We start from the raw sequence: 20,281 nt of genomic DNA, 5'->3' as shown, positions 1-20,281 counted from the left end.
ACTCTTGTTCCCTTTACCTTAGATATGCATGTTGTGGGAAATAAATGGGTTTTTAGAGTCAAATATCATGCTGATGGCACCTTTCAAAAGTATAAAGCAAGATTAGTTGCAAAGGGTTTCCAACAAACTGCTGGATTGGATTATTTTGAGACTTTTAGTCCAGTCATAAAACCCTCAACCATTAGGATTATTTTTACCATTGCTGCCAAATACAATTGGGATATACAACAAGTGGATGTCAATAATGCTTTCTTGAATGGTGAGCTTAATGAAGTTGTATATATGGAACAGCCTTCAGGTTTTGTTGATCAGCATAGAGTTTCTCATGTTTGCAAGCTGAATAAGGCCTTGTATGGTCTTAAACAAGCTCCTAGAACCTCGTTTGACAAGTTAAAAGCAGCTCTGATCAGTAAAGGTTTTCATAATTCAGTATCTGATTCTAGTCTCTTTGTGCATAAGGAAAATCATCAGGTTACATATGTCTTAATACATGTTGATGATATTCTTCTTACTGGATCAAACATTGATTTTGTTCATCAATTGGTGAAAGAGCTGAATGATAAATTTGCTTTGAAAACACTTGGTTCCTTACATTACTTCCTGGGTCTTGAGGTCACTAGAAATGCAGCTGGGATTCATCTAAAGCAAACTAAATACGCTACTGATTTGTTGCTTAAAACCAAAATGCTTAAGGCCAATCCTTGTTCTACTCCCATGGCCTTTGGTACTAAATTGTTTCCTGAAGATAGTCCACTGTTTGACAATCCTAGTCTGTTTCGAAGCACTGTAGGAGCTTTGCAATATTTGCTTCTTACTAGACCTGATATTAGTTTTTCAGTCAATTCCTTCAAGCTCCCAGTGACCTGCAATGGCAAGCATGTAAGAGAATTTTAAGGCATCCTAAAGGTACTATCAGCCAAGGTTTGCTCTTTAGACCAGCAGCTAGTTTAAACATAGAATGTTATGCTGATGCAGACTGGGGTAGTAGTATTGCAGATAGGAAATCCACCAGTGGATATTGTGTATTTTTGGGGCCTAATTTGATTCAATGGAGCTCTAAAAAACAGAGAGTGGTTGCCTTGTCATCCACTAAAGCAGAATATAGGGCATTGGCACAAACACTTACTGAAGTAGCTTGGTTACAAAGTTTATTTTCTGAATTGGGTCTAACATTTGGCAAATCTCCAGTTGTTTGGTGTGATAATGTTAGTGTAGGGGCCTTGGCAGCAAATCCAATTTTTCATGCCCGGACAAAGCATATTGAGAGTCATGCGCATTATATCCGTGAACAAGTTCTAGCCAAGAAATTTGTAGTTCAATATGTTCCCTCCAAGTTACAAATTGCAGATATTTTAACAAAAGCTTTGTCCATTTCTCAATTTCTTACTTTAAAGCAGAAATTGAATGTTGTTGATCAAGGTACAAGCACCATTGTTTGATTAAGTTGCTTTGACTGAGTAATTTAGGGTTGGTAGTTATGAAGATGAAGATTGCTGGTGTTGAGTTCTTGAGTTGTGAAAGTTGCTGTTGCAGTTATAATTTTGCTATATAGTTGAAATTTTGCAGTTGTTTTTGGTTGAGGTTTTTTTTTTTTTTTGTTTTTTTTTTTTTGTTTTTTTTTTTTTTTTTGTAGTCAGTTGAGAAATTGCAGTTTTTCTGTTTTTTGTGAAGAAATCTGTCGATTGAGCAGATGTGAAGCAATTTAAACGTGTAGATGTCAAGCTGAAAAATGTACAGTTGTATGAAAATGCAGCTGTGAAGTTGTAAGACTGAGATATTAAAGAATGTTATTGATAAAGGTACAAGCAACATTAGTTGATCAAGTTGTTTTTGGCTAAGTAATTTTGAAGATGAAGGTTGGTAGTTCTGAAGATGAAGATTGCTTGTGTTAAGTTGACTTGCTGTGAAAGTTGCAGTTGCAGTTATAACTTTTGCTATGCAGTTGGAGTTTTGCAGTTACTTTGGTTAAGTAATTTTTTGGCTTATTGAGTCGCTGAAATTTCATTTGTGAAGAAATCTGCAGTAGAGCAGATGTAAAGCTGTATCACAGTGTAAATGTCAAGTTGTGAAATGTGAAGTTATATGAAAGTGCAGAAGTGAAACTGTGAAAATGAGAAATTGCAATTTGTTGTTGAAATTGCCAAAAAACAAAAACAAAAACAAAATAATAATAATAATAATAATAATAATAATAATAATAATTGCACATTGTTGTTGAGAAGTTTGTTGTTGAAATTGCAAAGAAATTGCAGATTGTTGTTGAACAGATGTTAAACTGTATGAAAAAGTGTTGCTGTGAAGTTGTGAAATTGTGTGAAACTGTGAAATCACAGTTGTGCTGTTATGAAGCAGAAATTGGCAAGTGATCGGCAAGTTAATCTCAATTGACTTGTAGCTGAGCAGATGTGAAAGTTGTATGAAAGTGCACAAGTGAAGCTGTGAAAATAAGAAATTGTATGAAAGTGCAGTTTGCAAATAACTGATCATCTTGTTATGAGGTGTTGGTATCTTGTTATGAGGTGTTGGTCTTAGTGACAAGTTTTATTTGACGGGGGCTGTTAAGACACATTTTATCAAGATGAAAGATGAAAATGTAAATGCAGTTTAGCTTGACAGGGGCTATTGGACAAACGGTATTTGTCCAAGCTGAAACTGCAAGTAGAGAGTAAAGTTTAGCTTGACTGGAGCTGTTAGACAAACGGTGACGTTTAAGAAAGGTTAAAGTGTCGTCGTTTTTTTATGTTGAAATAATCAGCTATTAAAGCTAACTTGTAACACTGTTCACTTTATCGAAATATTAAGAAAAGTTCTAATCTCTCTTTTCTCTCTGTTTTTGCTCTCAAATCCCTAACCTTCACATTCACTACCGCTCACCTTGAGTCCATTGCAGCCCAACTTAGCCCTCCAGTTGCAGCTCAAGTTAAGCATGCCTTAAATCGTCCAATTCGCAAGGGCGTACAGAGGATCGACGCTAGACATTACATGTGCATCTTTCAAGAAGATGCTTCCCACTTCCACAATGAAGTTCTATTAGCCTTTGCAAAGTTAGATTTTAACATATTATAAAAGATGCACCAGATTGAACTCAGTCATATTGCAAAGTAAGCTTTAAAATGACAGCAGTTCTACCATTTTTAAGCTTTAGATTCACTAAATTTATCTAATGACTTCTGTTTAATATTGTTATTTTAGGTGGTGGAAAGATTTAGACTTTGCCCATAAGCTACCTTTTACAAGAGACAGAGTGATAGAATGCTACTTTTGGATAGTGGGAGTGTATTTCGAGCCTGAATATCCTCTGGCTAGAAGGATATTAACCAAAGTGATTGCAATGACTTCTGTTATTAACGATGTCTATGATGTGTATGGTACAATTGAAGAACTTGAGCTTTTTACCGAAGCAATTGAAAGGTAATTATTCAATTCTTGACCTATACATATCCATTCTCTCTAATCATCCTATTAATTTACATTTATTCATATAAGATTGCATCTTCTTTTTTCAGGTGGGATGTCGGTGCCATGAATCAACTGCCTGGGTACATGAAACTGTGCTATTGGTCTCTCCTTGATGTTTACAGTGAAACTGAGAAAGACATGGCCGATCAAGGAAGATTATACCGCCTTCATTTTGCAAAAGAAGCGGTGAGTTTGATTTCATTTGACTAATTAGTTTAAATCAGAGTCAATTGGCATTCATTCTTACTTATACTACTAATTGAAAATTTTGATGATTTTTTGATTTCTTAGATGAAGACTTTAGTTAGAAATTACTTCTATGAAGCCAAATGGTGTCATCAAAATTATGTACCATCACTGGATGAGTACATGACTGTTGCATTAGTTACCTCTGGCTACTCAATGTTAGCCACAACATCATTTGTGGGAATGGGAAATATTGTAACCAAAGAAGCCTTTGAATGGTTATTCACAAATCCCAAGATGATAAACGCTTCCTCAGTAATCTGCAGACTCATGGATGACATGGTCTCCCATAAGGTAATTACATATTTCATTACTAGTATAGTTTATTCAAATATTGGTGTGAATTTTTCTTGAATTCCTTACTAACCAATAGGTGTTTTTCTATCATACAGTTTGAACAAAAGAGAGGCCATGTTGCCTCAAGCATTGAGTGTTTCATGATACAACATGGTGCAACCGAAGAAGAAGCACGCAATGAATTTCAAAAACAAGTGATAGATGCCTGGAAGGATATAAATGAAGAATGCCTTCGCCCAACTGCGGTGTCAATGCCTCTCCTTGACCGAATTCTCAATCTTTCTCGTGTGATAGATGTTATGTACAAGGATGAAGATGGCTACACTCATGCTCACGTTGTGCTTAAGGATTCTGTTGCTTCTCTGCTTATTAATCCTGTTCCATTATAAGCATGGAATTAAGACTCGATAATTTACTTTAAAGATAATTGGAATGATGCATTTCTCTCCTGTCAAACAAAACCATCTCTTCTTGAAATGTATTCTTCATTAAGCAGAAGCTATGCATCCCCTCTCCCGATGAATAGTAAGATGCTATAATAGTTCCTTTGTTATTAGCATTACAATATTGATTTTATATGATTCTGACTATTAGAGTCTTACACTGACTAGGTATACTCAAGCCTTTTGGTTTATAAAAAGGGGTAATCCTTCCATTCAACAAGGTCTTATTGGGTGAGGAGTTAAACCCACCTCAAATTCTATCATAGTATCAAAGCTTAGGTTCAGTTGAACTGAGTGCTTGATTAGCAGGTGAGGAGTCAATAACTACCTCTATCAATAGGCATGACTCAACATATGGGCTTGACTGTGAGGGAGAGTATTAGAGTCTCACACCGATTAGGCACGCTCAAGTCAATTGGGTTATAAAATGGGGTAATCCTTCATTCAACAAGACGTTATTGGATGAAAAGTCAAACCCACTTTAAATTCTTTCACTAAATAATGAGATACAAAACAAAGGAGTTTATGTTTTTTGTGTCACGTGATAGCACAATCAATTATCGGTAATATGGACAAAGTAAATATATAATTTATCTAAAAAAGTATACATAACTTTTGTTTAACATTTTTTATTTTATTTTTTAAAATCTATAATTTTCATCTTTCATATCATTATTTTTAACTGCTATATCGTCAAATACTTTTATAATAAATTTTTTTCCCTGATTTAAATACTTATTATTATTATAATTTTAATGGAAAGAAATATATATTTTTTTTTTAATTAGAAAACAACTTTTGGATTTTTTTATATTTATTATATCTAATTTTTTTGTTTAGTTTTATTTATAATCAAATAAGATAAAATGGTTTTTGTGTCTTTTCATCTTAATTGGTTTGTTAGATAACGAATTAGGTTAACAGCAGTTATCTTTTGCATGAAAATATCACCATATTATAATAATTGGACTTATAATGTCACTTATTTAAACATCTGGATTTAATTGTCAGTTACACTAATCTTGAAGGGTGTTTATGTTTTAAAGTCATATTGCCAACTGTTCTTGCACTAATCTCAATTCTCAGCCCGTCTGAAACTAAAATGTCCAGGAACTAACATTTAATTTATTGTTGATAATTATTCAATAATACATCAATGTTTTTCATTTGTGTAGTTCCACGGTCCCAGTGCCCCATGTATTTTATTCCGTTAAATAGATTTTGTGTGATTATGGTAACCACTTGTAAATAAAAAATTCATGATGCTTATGAAAATTATGGAAATTATTATCAACTTTAGCCATTTAAAGTATAATCTAGAAACCTGTTTCTAGACAGAAAATTAAGACTATATAAATTTAATTTCTTAACTTAAATGTTGACACAATTCTTTTCACTATTGATCTATTAATTACAATCAAATAGTTTTAGTAAAGAAGTTTAAAACAGTTATTTTTTACGCCACTTCAATATCTTTTAAATTATTAGATTATAATTCATAGATAATCATGGATGAGTATAAATAATTTAAATTGATATAACCTAGTAAATTGACTCCAAAAAAAAAAAAAAAAAATCACTTTAATTGAAAATTTTGTTCTTTTCCTTCCAAATACAGCAAATACAAACGTTTTTGCTGTTTAAAAGATTAAAATTTTCAAAAGCACAGATTTCGCAGATAATAAAGCTTCACCGGGCCTGGCATAGTTTTGCTGATACTATGACTACAGTAATTTTCAAATTTATATAGATGCCGAAACACGACTCTTTGATCACACAGGCCATTGAGACAAAAAATATACCAAAAAGGCGTTAAACTATAGCCCTGTTCGCCCAACAAGAGAACAAGATATGTCTGTTCCTGCTTCAGCCCTTATTACTACAACTGCCAACGTTAACCGTCCCAGAGCTAGATTTCATCCCAGCATTTGGCGGGATCAGTTTCTCTCATTTCCTTCTGACTCTATAATATATATCTAATCTTGTATACATAATTGTTTCATGCTACGTGACTGTTTTCATCTTTCACTTCTTAATTAATTAGTACTCCTCTTCTTCGTTTTATGATGTACACTGTTGTTTATTAATTAATTTGTGTATCAAAATTTTGTCATACACTGTTGTTTATTAATTAATTTGTGTATCAAAATTTTGTCTAGACGGTTGATCCTGCAACTCGACGAGAGCACCAAGGACTCAAACAAGAAACAAGGAGGATTTTAATCTCAACGACAAATAAGGATTTCCAGAAATTGTGCTTGATCGATGATATCCAGCGCTTAGGAGTGGCCTATCATTTTGAGAAAGAGGTAGAAGATGCATTAGAAGAAATTTATCATAATTACTACAACGATGGCAGCAATCTCAGCAGTATTGCTCTTCGATTTCAGTTACTTAGACAACAAGGGTACAAAGTTCCATGTGGTAACTAATTTAAATCTCTTTAATCTTATGCTTTCTTAATTGAACCAATGCTTTTAATTATTCATATATACGCACATGCATATGACTTCAAGTTTCATCAAGTGTGTTGATGCGTGATTTTGACACCAACGAAACGCACGTGTGAAATGCTGAGCTGGCTTAAAAGGCACACGTGAATGTAAGAGAAAATGAGAGTAAATGCAATGGGAACAGCTTTTAAAGTGGTTCGGATGCTAAGGAAGCAATTTCTACGTCTACTGATGTTTGTATTAATGATAGAGGTCAGGTCGCGTTAGCGGACTGACCTACAAATGATAGTACAAGAGAGAGAATGCTATATATTCTTGAAAGAGAATAGCTAATCAAAAGTAGAATAATCGAATCCCCCAAATGAGAGAGGAGCCCTTAATCTATAGTGGGACGGACTAAGGTTATCATTACTGAATCTGTGAGTTGGTGGGATTATCTGTACAAATCTTCCTTTACGTCCCATTGCCCACCTTCCAGAGTGATTTACGCGATTTGGCATAGGAATTTGGACATGTGGAAGCTTTCCAACTCCTGGCTGGTCTGGCACGCACCCACTGCACTGACAGGAGCATGCTGCTCCTTTCCTCACGTGACTCAGCTACAGGTATACCCATGCTCTGACTTTTGCATGCTGATTGGTCCTTACGTCAGCCCTGCATTCTTTAGGCATAACAGAAGTCCCCTAGTTTTTAAGGTTAAGGATTGAACCTTGGAAACTATAATTCATGCCGTGACTGGATGCTTTTGGGAAATTCTGGTGATTCCGACCTATTTCAAAATAGGTTGGGATATCGCTTTTTGTGAACATGAACTCGCATGGTCATATATCGCTTGTTAAGGATGAGCGACCTGACTTCGTCAAGCGTTACCTGTTGCACTTTCAATATGGATGCATTTAATGAAACAGCCTCTGCTCTGATAGACGTGTCATGTGTGTAATAAGTGCCAACCAGGCGCATTAAATGCGTGGTATGCTGACACGATACCCTTTATCAGAACATTAAATGCATAACATACTGAAACGACACCCCCTATCAGAGCATTAAATGCAAATTGGGGCGCAATTAATGTTGAGGGAGAGAGTGCGTCGCTTGAGTTTTTCAATGGAAAAGGATGACGGTTTGGTTTTTTGTAATCGTGACGCTTATTCTTTCTCACTAATCTGTGACACGTGGTCGTGATCAACAGTGAGACATTTTTCTGCTCAAACATCGTTTTGATTTCAAGAAAATCAAGTGTCGTTTCCTTTGCTATAAAAACTTAGACCCATCTCAGGCAATGTCACCACACTCGTCTTTTTCAGAGAGAGCAAGAGACTTTCGCAAGCTTGGAATTTTTGCCTTCTAAGCCAGTGTGTTTCTGATACCTGAAGCAGAAGGAGCCATTTTCATATTCCGAGAGGTAATTAAGAATCATTCTTTGCTTTTATTTTCTTATTGCCCTTGGTTGGTAAATGGCGTTAGTCTTCCGGTAGTTGACCAGTGACGAGACGCTTATGACATTCTATTAGAGTTTCCTCTAGGTTTTAGGGAGTTTGTTTCTGTTAGTGTACATTAGTGTATGCCCTAGAAACCATTCGTGTTGTCGGTTTCAGAGCATTTTGTCTTGTATCTATATATATCATAAATAATAGAAGAAAGAGTTCTTCAATTCATATATGTAAATTGCTTCCTTTATTCAGTCATGCATTTAAAATAAAGTATGTATATGAATTGTCCAGATGATTCATTTAATAGGTAAATGAATTATCGAAAAGGGTTCCCTACGGAAGCAATATAAATTTGGGCAACTATATTGCACAGTAGGCATACCGGATGCTTCCGAAAGATATCATGAGTTGATATAAGTACGGATGACGATGATAGTCATGTCACTGGGGCATTGGTATGGATTAACGGTTGGTGAACTGTTTTTCGAACGTGACCGAATAACGACAAATCACTTGGAAAAGCATGTAGTCAATGATTTATCGTTTGGTTATATCAGTGCACGATGTAGTCCTTTGACCTGAGACATTGTAGTCGGATCCGATATGGATGCGTATGGTTCATACGGTGTATAAGTACGAGACTAATCATGTTTCGTACAATAAAGCCTATTTGGTCATGCGTTGTTCATATGCGGAAACGAACGATGGTCAAGAGGGGATCCATTGACTCGGAAATATGGATCAGGAGTATCGTCTGACTCCATCCGATTCGAGTTCCTAGACGAACTCGAAAAGCGAAAACAAATCTCTGGCCAGAGTCTATTATTAGTCATCAAAAGTAAGTTTGTGATGACAAGTTTCGGACATATTGATCGATAATTCGGTAGAAGTCGAGTTTAGGATTTTGACGTTCCATGAATCCATACTCGATTAGATATCTCAATGGAGACTTTACCTGCATGTACGTATGATCTGAAATGGGTTCGATGAAGTATTTCTTCATCATGGTTTAGGGACTATGGCACATTGCTAGATGTTTACCATAGCGTTGGGCCTCCGACAGGTTTTCGGATTCATCCAGAACCGACCCACGGCTAATCCACGGTGGCCTACATGTCACACCAATAGCCTTGAGAAGTTAGAGAAGATGAGAGAGAGAAATGATTATCGAAGAGGGCTAGCACCTTCCAGGCTAATAACGGGATTTCTACGGTAATAGTTACATAGAAAACTATTTGTGACATTTTAAGGATTAAATGGTCAAGCAATAATTAATTATTAATTTTTTATTATATCTTAAAGTGTTAAGATTAAATCTTAAAGTGTTAAGATTAATGAGATGAACAAAAATAACCTTTAATAGTTAAAGGGTAAAAGGGTAACTTTATGGGTTGTCATTGTAAACTAGTTTAGTTTACATGGGCCCTTGAATAATATTGATTATTCAAAGGGTAGCATATAAATTCATGGGGTCCCTTTATAAATAAGATTTTATTGGGCTTTTAAGTGAAAAATAAAATTGCAAAATTGCCCAAGTAATATATAATGCAAAAGGTTGCTTTTTTGTTCATAACACACTTGTTCACTCAAAACAAAACCAAAACTCTCTCTAAAAGCCACGACCACTCTATAAACCTCTCAAGGTGTGGTTTAAAGTGTAGAGGTTTCATCCTTTTGAAGCTAATCTTCATCAATCCAAAGCAAAGGGTAGGTATATCTCATATCCAAGCTTTGCATGTAAACCGTTTTTTTTTAATCCATGCTTTCATTCTCCATCTCCACCCTCTTGCTATGCTGATCTTTCAAATGGATCAGAGCTAAAAGCTCCTTGCATGTCGAATTTATAAGCTAAAATGGCATTTTCCATGTGTTCATATGTTCATCAAACTTGGTTGAGTTTGCATGTTAGTGATATGGTTCAAAAATGTTTTTTTCATAGTAGTCTTTACATGCATGTCTCGGCCATACATAGATCGAGGTATAGTTCATTCTTCTTCTCATTCTTATATGTTTGAATGATGATAATGGTTATAATGAGCATGCCTTAGTATTGGATGAGTTGTTTGATGATAAGCATGTTTGATGCATGTGTATGTCTCGGCCATCTCTTGATCTTTGGAAAACATGTTTTTCTTCTTCTCTAATATGATTTAAAGCATGTTGGATGATGATTATTGCATGAAATGTGTGAAAACTACATGCATGCATTATGTCATTCGGCCATGACTAGTTTTGCCATAAAAATGTCATTTCATTCATGTATTGATGAATGATGTTTTAGGAAATGTTGCATATGATTCATTTAGAAAAATGTTCATGCATGTTTTCATCCTTACTTTGATAATGGTTTATGCTTGACATGCTAAATGTGTATCTTTAATTTGATTAAGTATATTTTTGCATGAAGTGTATGCAAATGTTGCAAGTGTTTAGTGGTGGAATTTGATGTTAGCATAAAGTTATGGATTATTCATTCATATGATGAATTATGATATTATATATGATTGTGGTAAATTTAATGTAGGATGTTTAATTTGATTAAATTATCTTATATGCATCATTGCATGGCATAAATTTTATATTTTTGAAATGTAATAATTTGGTTGTTTGAATGGTTTCAAAAATGATGATGCAAGATGGCATGATTGTCTTTGAAAAGATAAATATGTCATAAAAAGTATACTTTAGTTAAAGTAACTTGTGTCATAAATATTACTCTTGGAGTAATAAAACCCACTTATCTATGCCATGCATGACTTTTTTGAAAAGTATTGAAATGATGCTAACAATTAAATAGTATATCTTTGGGGGAATAGAACAAAAGTGTTTGTGTAATGATTCCTATAAATGTGTAATTGTTGCATGGCCCAAAGTTATAATTAAATTACCACATGAATAAATATAATATCTATTATATATGAGATATATTATAATATTTATATTCATGCCTTTAAATAATTGTTTATTATATTTGGTATGAATGTTTAATATTTATTTATGTGATGAATGAATATTAGATTAGAGGGTTGATCATGGGCGCCATTTGGTTTTCAAAATATTCAAAAGTGTTTGTATATTCTTTATTAAATGCTTGTAATAATTAAATTTTATTTATTTATTTTAATCGGCCTGCGTGCCTAAGATCCATATGTAGAATCGGCTAGACGGGAACCGAAGAACATCCGGATGATGATCCAATCGAAGATATAGTATTAGGGTAAATAGTTGTCTTTAGGATGTATTTTCGAAAAGCCCCATGGTCAAACCACATGCTTTAATTTATGCATATATTGATATGTATGAATGGATAATTAAACATGGCATACTAAAATGAATTAACTAAAGGTTAAACCTAAATCTCCCCAATTTAAAATTATAAATCCAAGTCTCCCTTGTGGGATAACTAAATTCTTTGATATAATTTTAATATCCCAAGATTTCTATTATGTGAGGGATACAATCTTTATATCATAGAATTAAGTTGATCTTGTTCTTGGATGGATATTTTCATCTTGACCAAGAATTCTATTATGGAGGACATGATGAAAATGCCATCCTAAGAAAGCACAATGGTTCGGATTTAACTAGCCTAGGGTACCAAGAATTCTATTATGTGGATCCGCAACTAAGACAAGGAATGAATCAAACCTTATATAGTGATATAAAAGGAAAAGAGTTTCCTACTTATTAGACTTAATTAACCAGAATTCTATTATGTGAGGTTAATTGAATTTGATAAGAAATTGATCCCCACTAAGAAATTAATCAACGAAAATTTCGGATCCTATTTAAGGGAGTGTAGGACTCGAATAAAATAGTGGGAGCTAATTTGATTATGCATTAAAAGGTTTAAAAGATTACAAACACTAATAAAATTACTTTTCTTTGCAGTTTCATCTTTGTGATAAATAATCGAAAAATGGCCAACATGTTCTCCTAAGGATAATGGACAATAACATGTTAACCGGACCCAACCAAGATTGGCTAAGAAATCTTAGAATTGTTCTAGATTTTGAAAGAATTGCTTATGTCCTAGAAGCACCTCTTCCACTTGATATTGGACCGGATGCTCCACAAGCTGAGCTTGATGCTCTTGAAAATGGAGAGAGGATAGTAGGAGGGCTAAAAATTACATGTTAGCCTCCATGAATAGAGAACTTCAACTAAGCATGAAGAGGTTTCAAATGCTTATGATATTCCTCAAGCTCTACAAGAGTTGTATAGCGAAAATCCAAGAGTGGTGGTATGAATTGTGTGCATCCCTCTTAGCATGAAGTTAGGGAAGGGGAACCTCCAGCTGATCATACTCTTAAAATGATCAATGGATTAGATCGACTAGATGGATATGGGGTGTCATGCCAGACCGCCTCAAAGTGAATTTGATTCTACAATCCCTTTCTCCAAGTTATAAACCGTTTATAACTACTACAATCTCAATAGGATTGAGAGAAACCTCTCTGAACTGCTAAATGAGCTTAAAGAATTTCACAGACAAATGTGAAAGGGAAAGGACATAAGGATGTCTTTGCCGCCTCCACTAGCAGGGCCAATAAAAAGCCCAAAGTGCTACCAAAGAGAGGTCCAAAAGTTGGACCCAAGAATAAGAGCTTCAAGAAGCCAGTGGCAAAGGCAGAGAAGGCCGATGCAAAGGGAAAATGTTTCCACTGTGGAAAAGATGGACACTGGAAGAGGAACGTCCTCAATATGAACAGTCTGAAGAAAGGCAAAGGAAAAGCAGGTACGAACCAATGTCTTATGATTGAATATGAATTAAGTGTTAATTCAGATAGTCATTCCTGGATATTAGATTCAGCAGCAACATCACTGTTTGTATGTCTTGCAGGTACTTCAGAATAGTTCTGAGGTGACAAAGGGCGAGTCATTTTGAGATGGCAAATGGGGCACGAGTTGCAGCTGAGGCCATGGGGACTTGCCCACTAAGACTACCTTCAGGACATGTTTTGAATTTGTTTAAAGTATTGTACTTTAAAAAGCCACTAGAAAAAATCATTTCTATTTCTGCTTTGTGTAAAGCAGGTTATTATGTACTGTTTAATGGAAATGATTGTTCAATACATTTTGGAAATGTTTTAGTTGGTAAAGCTGTGAATACAAATGGTTTGTATATCTTAGAATTGAATGACTATGCTTCAATCAATACCATTTCTAATAAAAGAACTCGATCTGAATCAAATCCTAAAATTCTATGGCATCATAGATTGGGTCATATAGGAGAGAGAAGATTAATACAGCTTGGAGAAAGTGGGATCCTAAACTCATTGGGTTTCTGAACCCTATCCAACCTGTGAATCATGTCTCCAGGAAGATGACCAAGTCTCCCTTTAGAGTAAGGACAGCGAGCTAAAGAACTTTTAGAACTCATACATACAGATGTGGTTGGACCATTTAGTACTTTAGCTAGGGGAGGATTTGAATACTCATTACCTTTACAGATGATATGTCACGATAGTTTTGTATTTAAATAATACAAATCGAATCCTTTGAAAAATTCAGAGAATTCAAGAATGAAGTAGAAAATCAAACTGGAAGAGTATTAAAATACTACGATTAGATCGTGGGGTGAATACTTGAGTACATAGTTTCAAGAGTTCTTAAAAAAATGGGATCATCTCACAATTGACTCCTCTTATACACCCCAGCCTAGTGGAGTGTCTGAAAGGAGAAATCGTACCTTATTGGATATGGTACGATCGATGGTGAGTTTTACAACTTACCAATGTCTCTGTAGGGGTACGCCTCCAGACCGCTGTGCACATCCTTAACAGGGTCCCGTCTAAAACTTCTAGAAAACACCGTATGAGATATGGTATGGAAAACGTCCAAGTCTGAATTATATGAAGATTTGGGCTGCCCAGCTTATGTTAAATTGGTTAAATCTATAAGCTGGATGTTAAATCCGAGAAGAGTCGGTTCATTGGATATCCTAAAGATAGTTTAGGATATTACTTTTACTTCCCAAGTGATCAAAGAGTTTGGATCAGTAGAAATGCACGCTTCCTCGAGAACGAGTTCTTGGAGGAAGGCGGCGTTGGAAGAAATATTGAACTTAAGGAAGAGTTCGAAGAGCCAAGAACAGAGATTGCTGAAGATGGAACTCCACTCAGCGAACCTCAGTATCAGATACTATGGTTCCAGTACGAAGTCTTCTAGATGTCGAAACCTCCGAGAGATATGGGTTCCTACATGAGCAAGATTTTGAATTCTACTTAGTGGGAGTAGATGATCATGGTGATGATCCTAGAAGCTACGAAAAGCAATACTGGATAGAGATTAGGAAAATGGCTGGAAGCAATGGATTCTGAGATAGAATCAATGCATGCCAATCAAGTATGGTCGCTTGTGGATCCACCTGAGGGAATAGTTCCTATAGGTTGTAAATGGGTCTACAAGAGAAAAGTTGGCAAGGATGGGGAGGTAGAGACCTTCAAAGCTCGACTGGTGGCGAAAGGTTATACTCAGAAACAAGGATTGGATTATGAGGAAACCTTCTCGCCTGTAGCTATGTTAAATCCATCCGTATAATGCTAGCCATCGCAGCATACCATGATTATATTTGGCAGATGGATGTCAAAACAGCTGTCCTCAATGGGTTTATTGAGGAAAACACTACATGGAACAACCGATAGGTTTTGTATCCTCTACTGAAAAACATAAGGTATGCAAATTGCATCAATCCATTTTGGATTGAAGCAAGCTTCAAGAAGCTGGAACATTCGATTTGACGACATATCAAATCGTTTGGTTTTGTCAAGAATCCGGATGAGCCCTGCGTATACAAATGGGTTAAAGATCATGCCATCACGTTTCTATATTATATGTATGACATACTTTTGATGGGAAATGATATAGGCATGATGACAGAGGTTAAGGTTTGGTTGTCCAAAACCTTCTCGATGAAAGACTTAGGAGAAGCGACATATGTCCTTGGCATTCGTTCTATAGAGATAGAACGAAAAGGGTAATTGGATTATCCCAAAAATTGTACATAGAGAAAATGCTAAAAAGATTTAGCATGGAGAACTCTAAGAGAGGTCTTTTGCCCTTCACTCACGGTCTTCATCTTTCTAAGGAGATGGGTCCAAGACCGATGAAGAGCGGCAGCGGATGCGTAATGTGCCTTATGCGTCTGCCGTAGGTAGCTTAATGTACGGATGCTATGTACAGACTGATATAGCTTATGCTGTAAGTGTTACGAGCAGATATCAGTCAACCCAGGGGAGAAACATTGGTCGGTTGTAAAATCGATCCTTAAGTACTTGAGAAAAACTAAGGATCTGAGTTATGGATGTTCCGAGTTAAACATTCAAGGATACTCAATTCTGATTTCCAATCAGATATTGATGATAGAAAGTCTACGTCAGGGTACATTTTTATATTAATGAGGTGCTGTTAGTTGGAAAAGTTCCAAACAGACAACCACAGCTGACTCCACGACAAGCTGAACATGCTGCTTCGGAAGCAGCGAGGAGGCTGTTTGGATGCGAAAGTTCGTAATTGAACTTGGTGTGGTTTCCGAACATGGCTTACCCAATAAGCATGTTCTGTGACAATACTGGAGCTATTGCACGGCAAAGGAACCAAGGGCACACCAAAAATCCAAACACATTCACGCAGTATCACATTTTAGAGAATTCGTTGGAGCTGGAGAGATTTTGATTCTGAAGACTCCTTCAGCAAAAATGTAGCTGATCCACTGACTAAGGCGATGACACTGAAGCAATTGGACCATCATCTTGAGAATGTATGAGATACAACATCAAATGGCTTAGTGCAAATGGGAGTTTGTTAGTGTATATTAGTGCATGCCCTAGAAACCATTCGTGTTGTCGTTTTTCAGAGCTTTTGTCTTGATCTATATATATCATAATAATAGAAGAAAGTTCTTCAATTCATATATGTAAATGCTTCCTTTATTCAGTCAGCATTTAAAATAAAGTATGTATATGAATTGTCCAGATGATTCATTAATAGGTAAATAGTTATCGAAAAGGGTTCCTTACGAGCATATAAATTTGGGCAACTATATTGTACAGTAGGCATACCGGATGCTTCCGAAAGATATCATGAGTTGATATAAGTACGGATGACGATGATAGTCATGTCACTAGGGCATTGGTATGGATTAACGGTTGGTGAACTGTTTTTCGAACGTGACCGAATAACGACAAATCACTTGGAAAAGCATGTAGTCAATGATTTATCGTTTGGTTATATCAGTGCACGATGTAGTCCTTTGACCTGAGACATTGTAGTCGGATCCGATATGGATGCGTATGGTTCATACGGTGTATAAGTACGAGACTAATCATGTTTCGTACAATAAAGCCTATTTGGTCATGCATTGTTCATATGCGGAAACGAACGATGGTCAAGAGGGGATCCATTGACTCGGAAATATAGGATCGGGAGTACCGCTGACTCCATCAGGATTCGAGTTCCTAGACGAACATCGATAAATGTCAGATGGCTAAATGAGCCCCCTGCTTGTCGTTTTTGCAGACCAGTAGAATGGACCCCTCAACGACCAGATACGAGGAAGGAACCGGTTCATCCTCGCAAGGTGCTCCGAATGTCACTCCTGAGGTCTACTCGGTACGTACTGAGGAAGAGCTCGAGAGGGTGATCAAACAGTATGGTATCGACATGGAAGTTTTTCGCGATAAGATTCGCTCATTGCGATACCCATCAAGTGGGATGGTCGCGATCTCCGAGGAGATCATCAAGGGTGAGGGGTTGATCCCCTTCCACCCTTTTGTCAGGTCGTTACTGGATCACTTCGGGATTACGCCGATGCAACTCACGCCGAACGCGTATGTGATTACTGTTGCCATGTACATCTCGTGTCATGAGAATGGGCTGGATGAGCTAACCGCGGCGGAGCTCGGCTACTCGTATTACTTGAAAAAGACCAAGGACAAGGATTCTTATTACTTGTCCAGGTGACCTACTATAGAAGCGGGGATACACAGTTACCCTAGCAACGCGGGGGCCTATGAAATGAAGTTTTTCTTCTTTTGTTATGACAGCCATTGCCGCTTTCAAGACTCGAGTAGGTTCTTTTCCTAACGACCTGTTTCTTTTTGGCAGTTAACAAGTCAACTGACTTAGGGCTGCTCTTCGATCCGGACATGATTGTAGCTTTCAGCTTCCTGCCCGAAGCTAGTCGCGATGTGAAGAAGCTCGTTACAACCACGAATCTGTGAAAATACGGTTTCTTCAACGCAAAAGAGTCCTTAGAGCTCGATCACGTAAGTCTTGCTAACTGGGTCTTTTCTGGTCATGTAATGAATTACTTTTGTTAACGATGCTTGAATGCAGCGACCATGCCTCCGAAGGAGTCAGAGCCGCCGCGACGAAGGCAATTCAATTTTCCATGAGGAAGGACCACTAGGGCGACTGATGCTGCTCCTACCAATCCCCCAGCTGGAGGTGCCATATTGGGCCCCCCAGTGCGACCTGCTGGAACTCTCAGCATCAACCTTCAGAGGATGCACCAATCCGACCTACAAAGGCTTCCCAGCCATCGGCTGTTCACCCAAGGCTAAAGACAACGGCTCAACGAGCAAAGAAAAAGAGAAGGAAAATTCATGTCAAAGAGTCAGAGACTGAATCCGAGGGCGATCAATCTGGGAGGTCGCAACTAGACATCAGGAGGAGGTTGGGTAAGGAACCGACGGGTGATGCGACTCCTGCTGAAGGCGGAAGAAGGAAACTCTAGTGCTAGACTTGCTGGGGAACCTGTCAGAGTATCTGCAGCTGATAGTCTACACCTTGCTGGAGTGTGGACTCTCGGAAGCATTCGAGCAGTTTGTAGGTTCCAGTGACATGGATCTAATGTCCACATCGCTCTAGCACTTAAGCAAGGTAAATGAACTATCCTCAGCGAGGACTTCCCTTAGTTCCTTTTGATAAACTAACTTGCTATTTTTTCTTGTTCGCAGGCCCTGCTTTCCATGCAACTATCCCTGGGGCTGGGAGCTGGAAAGTGGGAGGTTGCATTGAAGGAAGAGAACGAATAGCTCAAGCGAGGCCTGGAAGCTGCCGAAGTAGAAAGAAACCTATCCTCTAAGTCAGCGACCTGGTACCTGAGTGAAAGGGACGCGGCTCTTCGTACGGTGGACTTCCAAAAAGCTGAGCTTGAGAACATGGCGAGGAAGTAAAGGAGCTCCAAAGGACCATAGCCAGACTCTCCAAGGAGGTCGGAGAGAGGGACCAGGAGCTCAAAATGACCTCTCTGCGGGTCTTCCGAGGAAAACAAGAAAGGGATGCCTCCGAGAAGCAAAGGCAAGCTCTCGAGGCCAAACTCCAAGCAAGTCAGGGAAAAGTTGCTTCCCTGACTGAAGAGATGTAGAATCAGGCAGCGAAGGTCGATGAAAAGTTGTCGAATGGGTGATCGAGTCTATCTATGCCTTGCAGCCGAAGAGTCTGCGCATTGATATGTCTGACCTCCCAAAGGACTGGCGGGAAACTCTCATGTCCATGGCGTGGCAGGATGATGAAGCAGTAGCAGCCCAAAAATCTGATCAGACAGGGGGTTCAAGACACGCCTCGGAGAAGCCCCCAGCCAACCAGCCTTAGGATGATGAGGTCGGTCCTCCAGGAGTCAGATTAGGGCTAACAATTGTATCTTCTTGCCTGCTGTACTTTTTACATGAATGAAATATATTTTGCTTTTACAGTTTCTGTTCGCTTTATTACATAAGTTCACATTCTAAGTTCTTATAAGATTGGAACAAGTTTATGAGAACATGATAACACGTTTATACGAACAAAATTACATGCGAAGATTATTACAAGCGAACAGAACTTATTTACATTTACAAAGATCAAAAAATAACCTTTACAAGGAAAATTGAGTTTGGAATTACTGATAATATGGTCAAAGGTGTTCAGCATTCCAAGCTCGTGGTACTATAGAACTATTTAGCCTTTTTAGGTGGTAAGTCCCCAGTCTTATCACTTTGGTGATGCGGTATAGGCCTTCCCAGTTTGGTCCCAAAACACCTGCACTTGGTTCCCTAGTACCGAGAAAAACTTCCTTTAATACAAGGTCGCCAACGTGGAAGTCTCTTCGTCTGACCTTAGAATCGAAGAACTTTTTCGCGCATTGCTGATAGGCTGCTATTCTTAACGAAGCCTTGCTGCAATGTTCTTCAACTAGGTCCAAACTTGCACGCATAAGGGCATCATTGTCGGCTTTGTTGTATAGGTCCCTCCAAAGTGAACCAGTTCCTACCTCAACAGGGATCATCGCTTTGGAACTGTATGCTAGCGAAAAAGGGGTTTCTGAGGTAAAGGGTCTCGAAATTGTCCTGTATGCCCATAGGACTTCGGGGAGGTTGTCGGCCTAATTCCCCTTGGCTGTGCCAAGCTTTACCTTCAGAGTGTGCTTGATGGTTTTGTTGACTGCTTCAACTTGACCATTCGCTTGCGGTCTTGCGACTGAGGCAAATTTTTTGTGAATACCCAGCTCATCGCAAAATTGTTTGAACTCCTCATTGTCGAACTGTTTACCATTGTCTGAGATAAGGGTATGAGGAATCCCATAGCAGCACTTGATGTTCTTGAAGACGAAGTCCTTAAGCTTTTTGGTTGTGATCGCGGCCAGTGGTTCTGCCTCGACCCACTTGGTGAAGTAATCCACCGCGACCACGGCATACTTTAATCCCCCTGTACCAGCTTGGATGGGACCGATGAGATCGATTCCCCACATGGAGAATGGCCAAGGGCTGTCATGGTTATCTGTTAGTGGGAAGGAGCTCGCGGTATGTTCATGAACCACTGGCACTTGTCACACCTCTTGACAAAGTTGTAGGCGTCTTCTTGGATTAGGGGCCAGTAGTACCCTTGGCGAACAACTTTGTTAGCAAGGGATCATGCGGCGGTGTGATTACCGCAGATCCCTTCATGTATCTCCCTCATGATGTAGTCT

General features: G+C 37.8%; 2 protein-coding genes across 2 annotated transcripts in view; both read left to right on the top strand.

Moving 5' to 3' along the window:
- The first annotated feature begins 2,805 nt into the window (after window positions 1-2,805).
- On the top strand, window positions 2,806-4,475 carry LOC116142915 ((-)-germacrene D synthase-like). The gene is made up of 5 exons (XM_031428332.1): window positions 2,806-3,101; window positions 3,193-3,411; window positions 3,507-3,645; window positions 3,751-3,999; window positions 4,098-4,475. The coding sequence occupies exons 1-5, from the start codon at window positions 3,070-3,072 to the stop codon at window positions 4,389-4,391; spliced, it is 933 nt and encodes a 310-aa protein (XP_031284192.1). The 5' UTR covers window positions 2,806-3,069; the 3' UTR covers window positions 4,392-4,475.
- Window positions 4,476-6,296: 1,821 nt separating this feature from the next.
- The window catches only part of LOC116142925 (alpha-copaene synthase-like), a 29,558-nt gene continuing 15,573 nt past the window's right edge, over window positions 6,297-20,281 (top strand). The window contains 2 exon segments of the mRNA XM_031428342.1: window positions 6,297-6,338; window positions 6,605-6,869. Of these exon segments, the coding sequence (XP_031284202.1) occupies window positions 6,297-6,338; window positions 6,605-6,869 (307 nt within the window).

The sequence above is a fragment of the Pistacia vera genome, unplaced genomic scaffold, assembly GCF_008641045.1.
Source record: "Pistacia vera cultivar Batoury unplaced genomic scaffold, PisVer_v2 Contig421, whole genome shotgun sequence".
In the NCBI taxonomy this organism is placed as follows: Eukaryota; Viridiplantae; Streptophyta; class Magnoliopsida; order Sapindales; family Anacardiaceae; genus Pistacia; species Pistacia vera.
The sequence above is the reverse complement of the archived record's forward strand: the minus strand, read 5'-3'. Positions and strand labels throughout refer to the sequence as shown.

What these genes read in the sequence shown, in the direction of transcription:
- LOC116142915 (XM_031428332.1), top strand. Translation starts at nt 3,070, where the DNA reads ATGCACCAGATTGAACTCAGTCATATTGCAAA. An exon ending in GAACTCAGTCATATTGCAAA is followed by an intron (nt 3,102 to 3,192) that starts GTAAGCTTTAAA and finishes TTGTTATTTTAG; the next exon opens with GTGGTGGAAAGATTTAGACT. An exon ending in TTTACCGAAGCAATTGAAAG is followed by an intron (nt 3,412 to 3,506) that starts GTAATTATTCAA and finishes TTCTTTTTTCAG; the next exon opens with GTGGGATGTCGGTGCCATGA.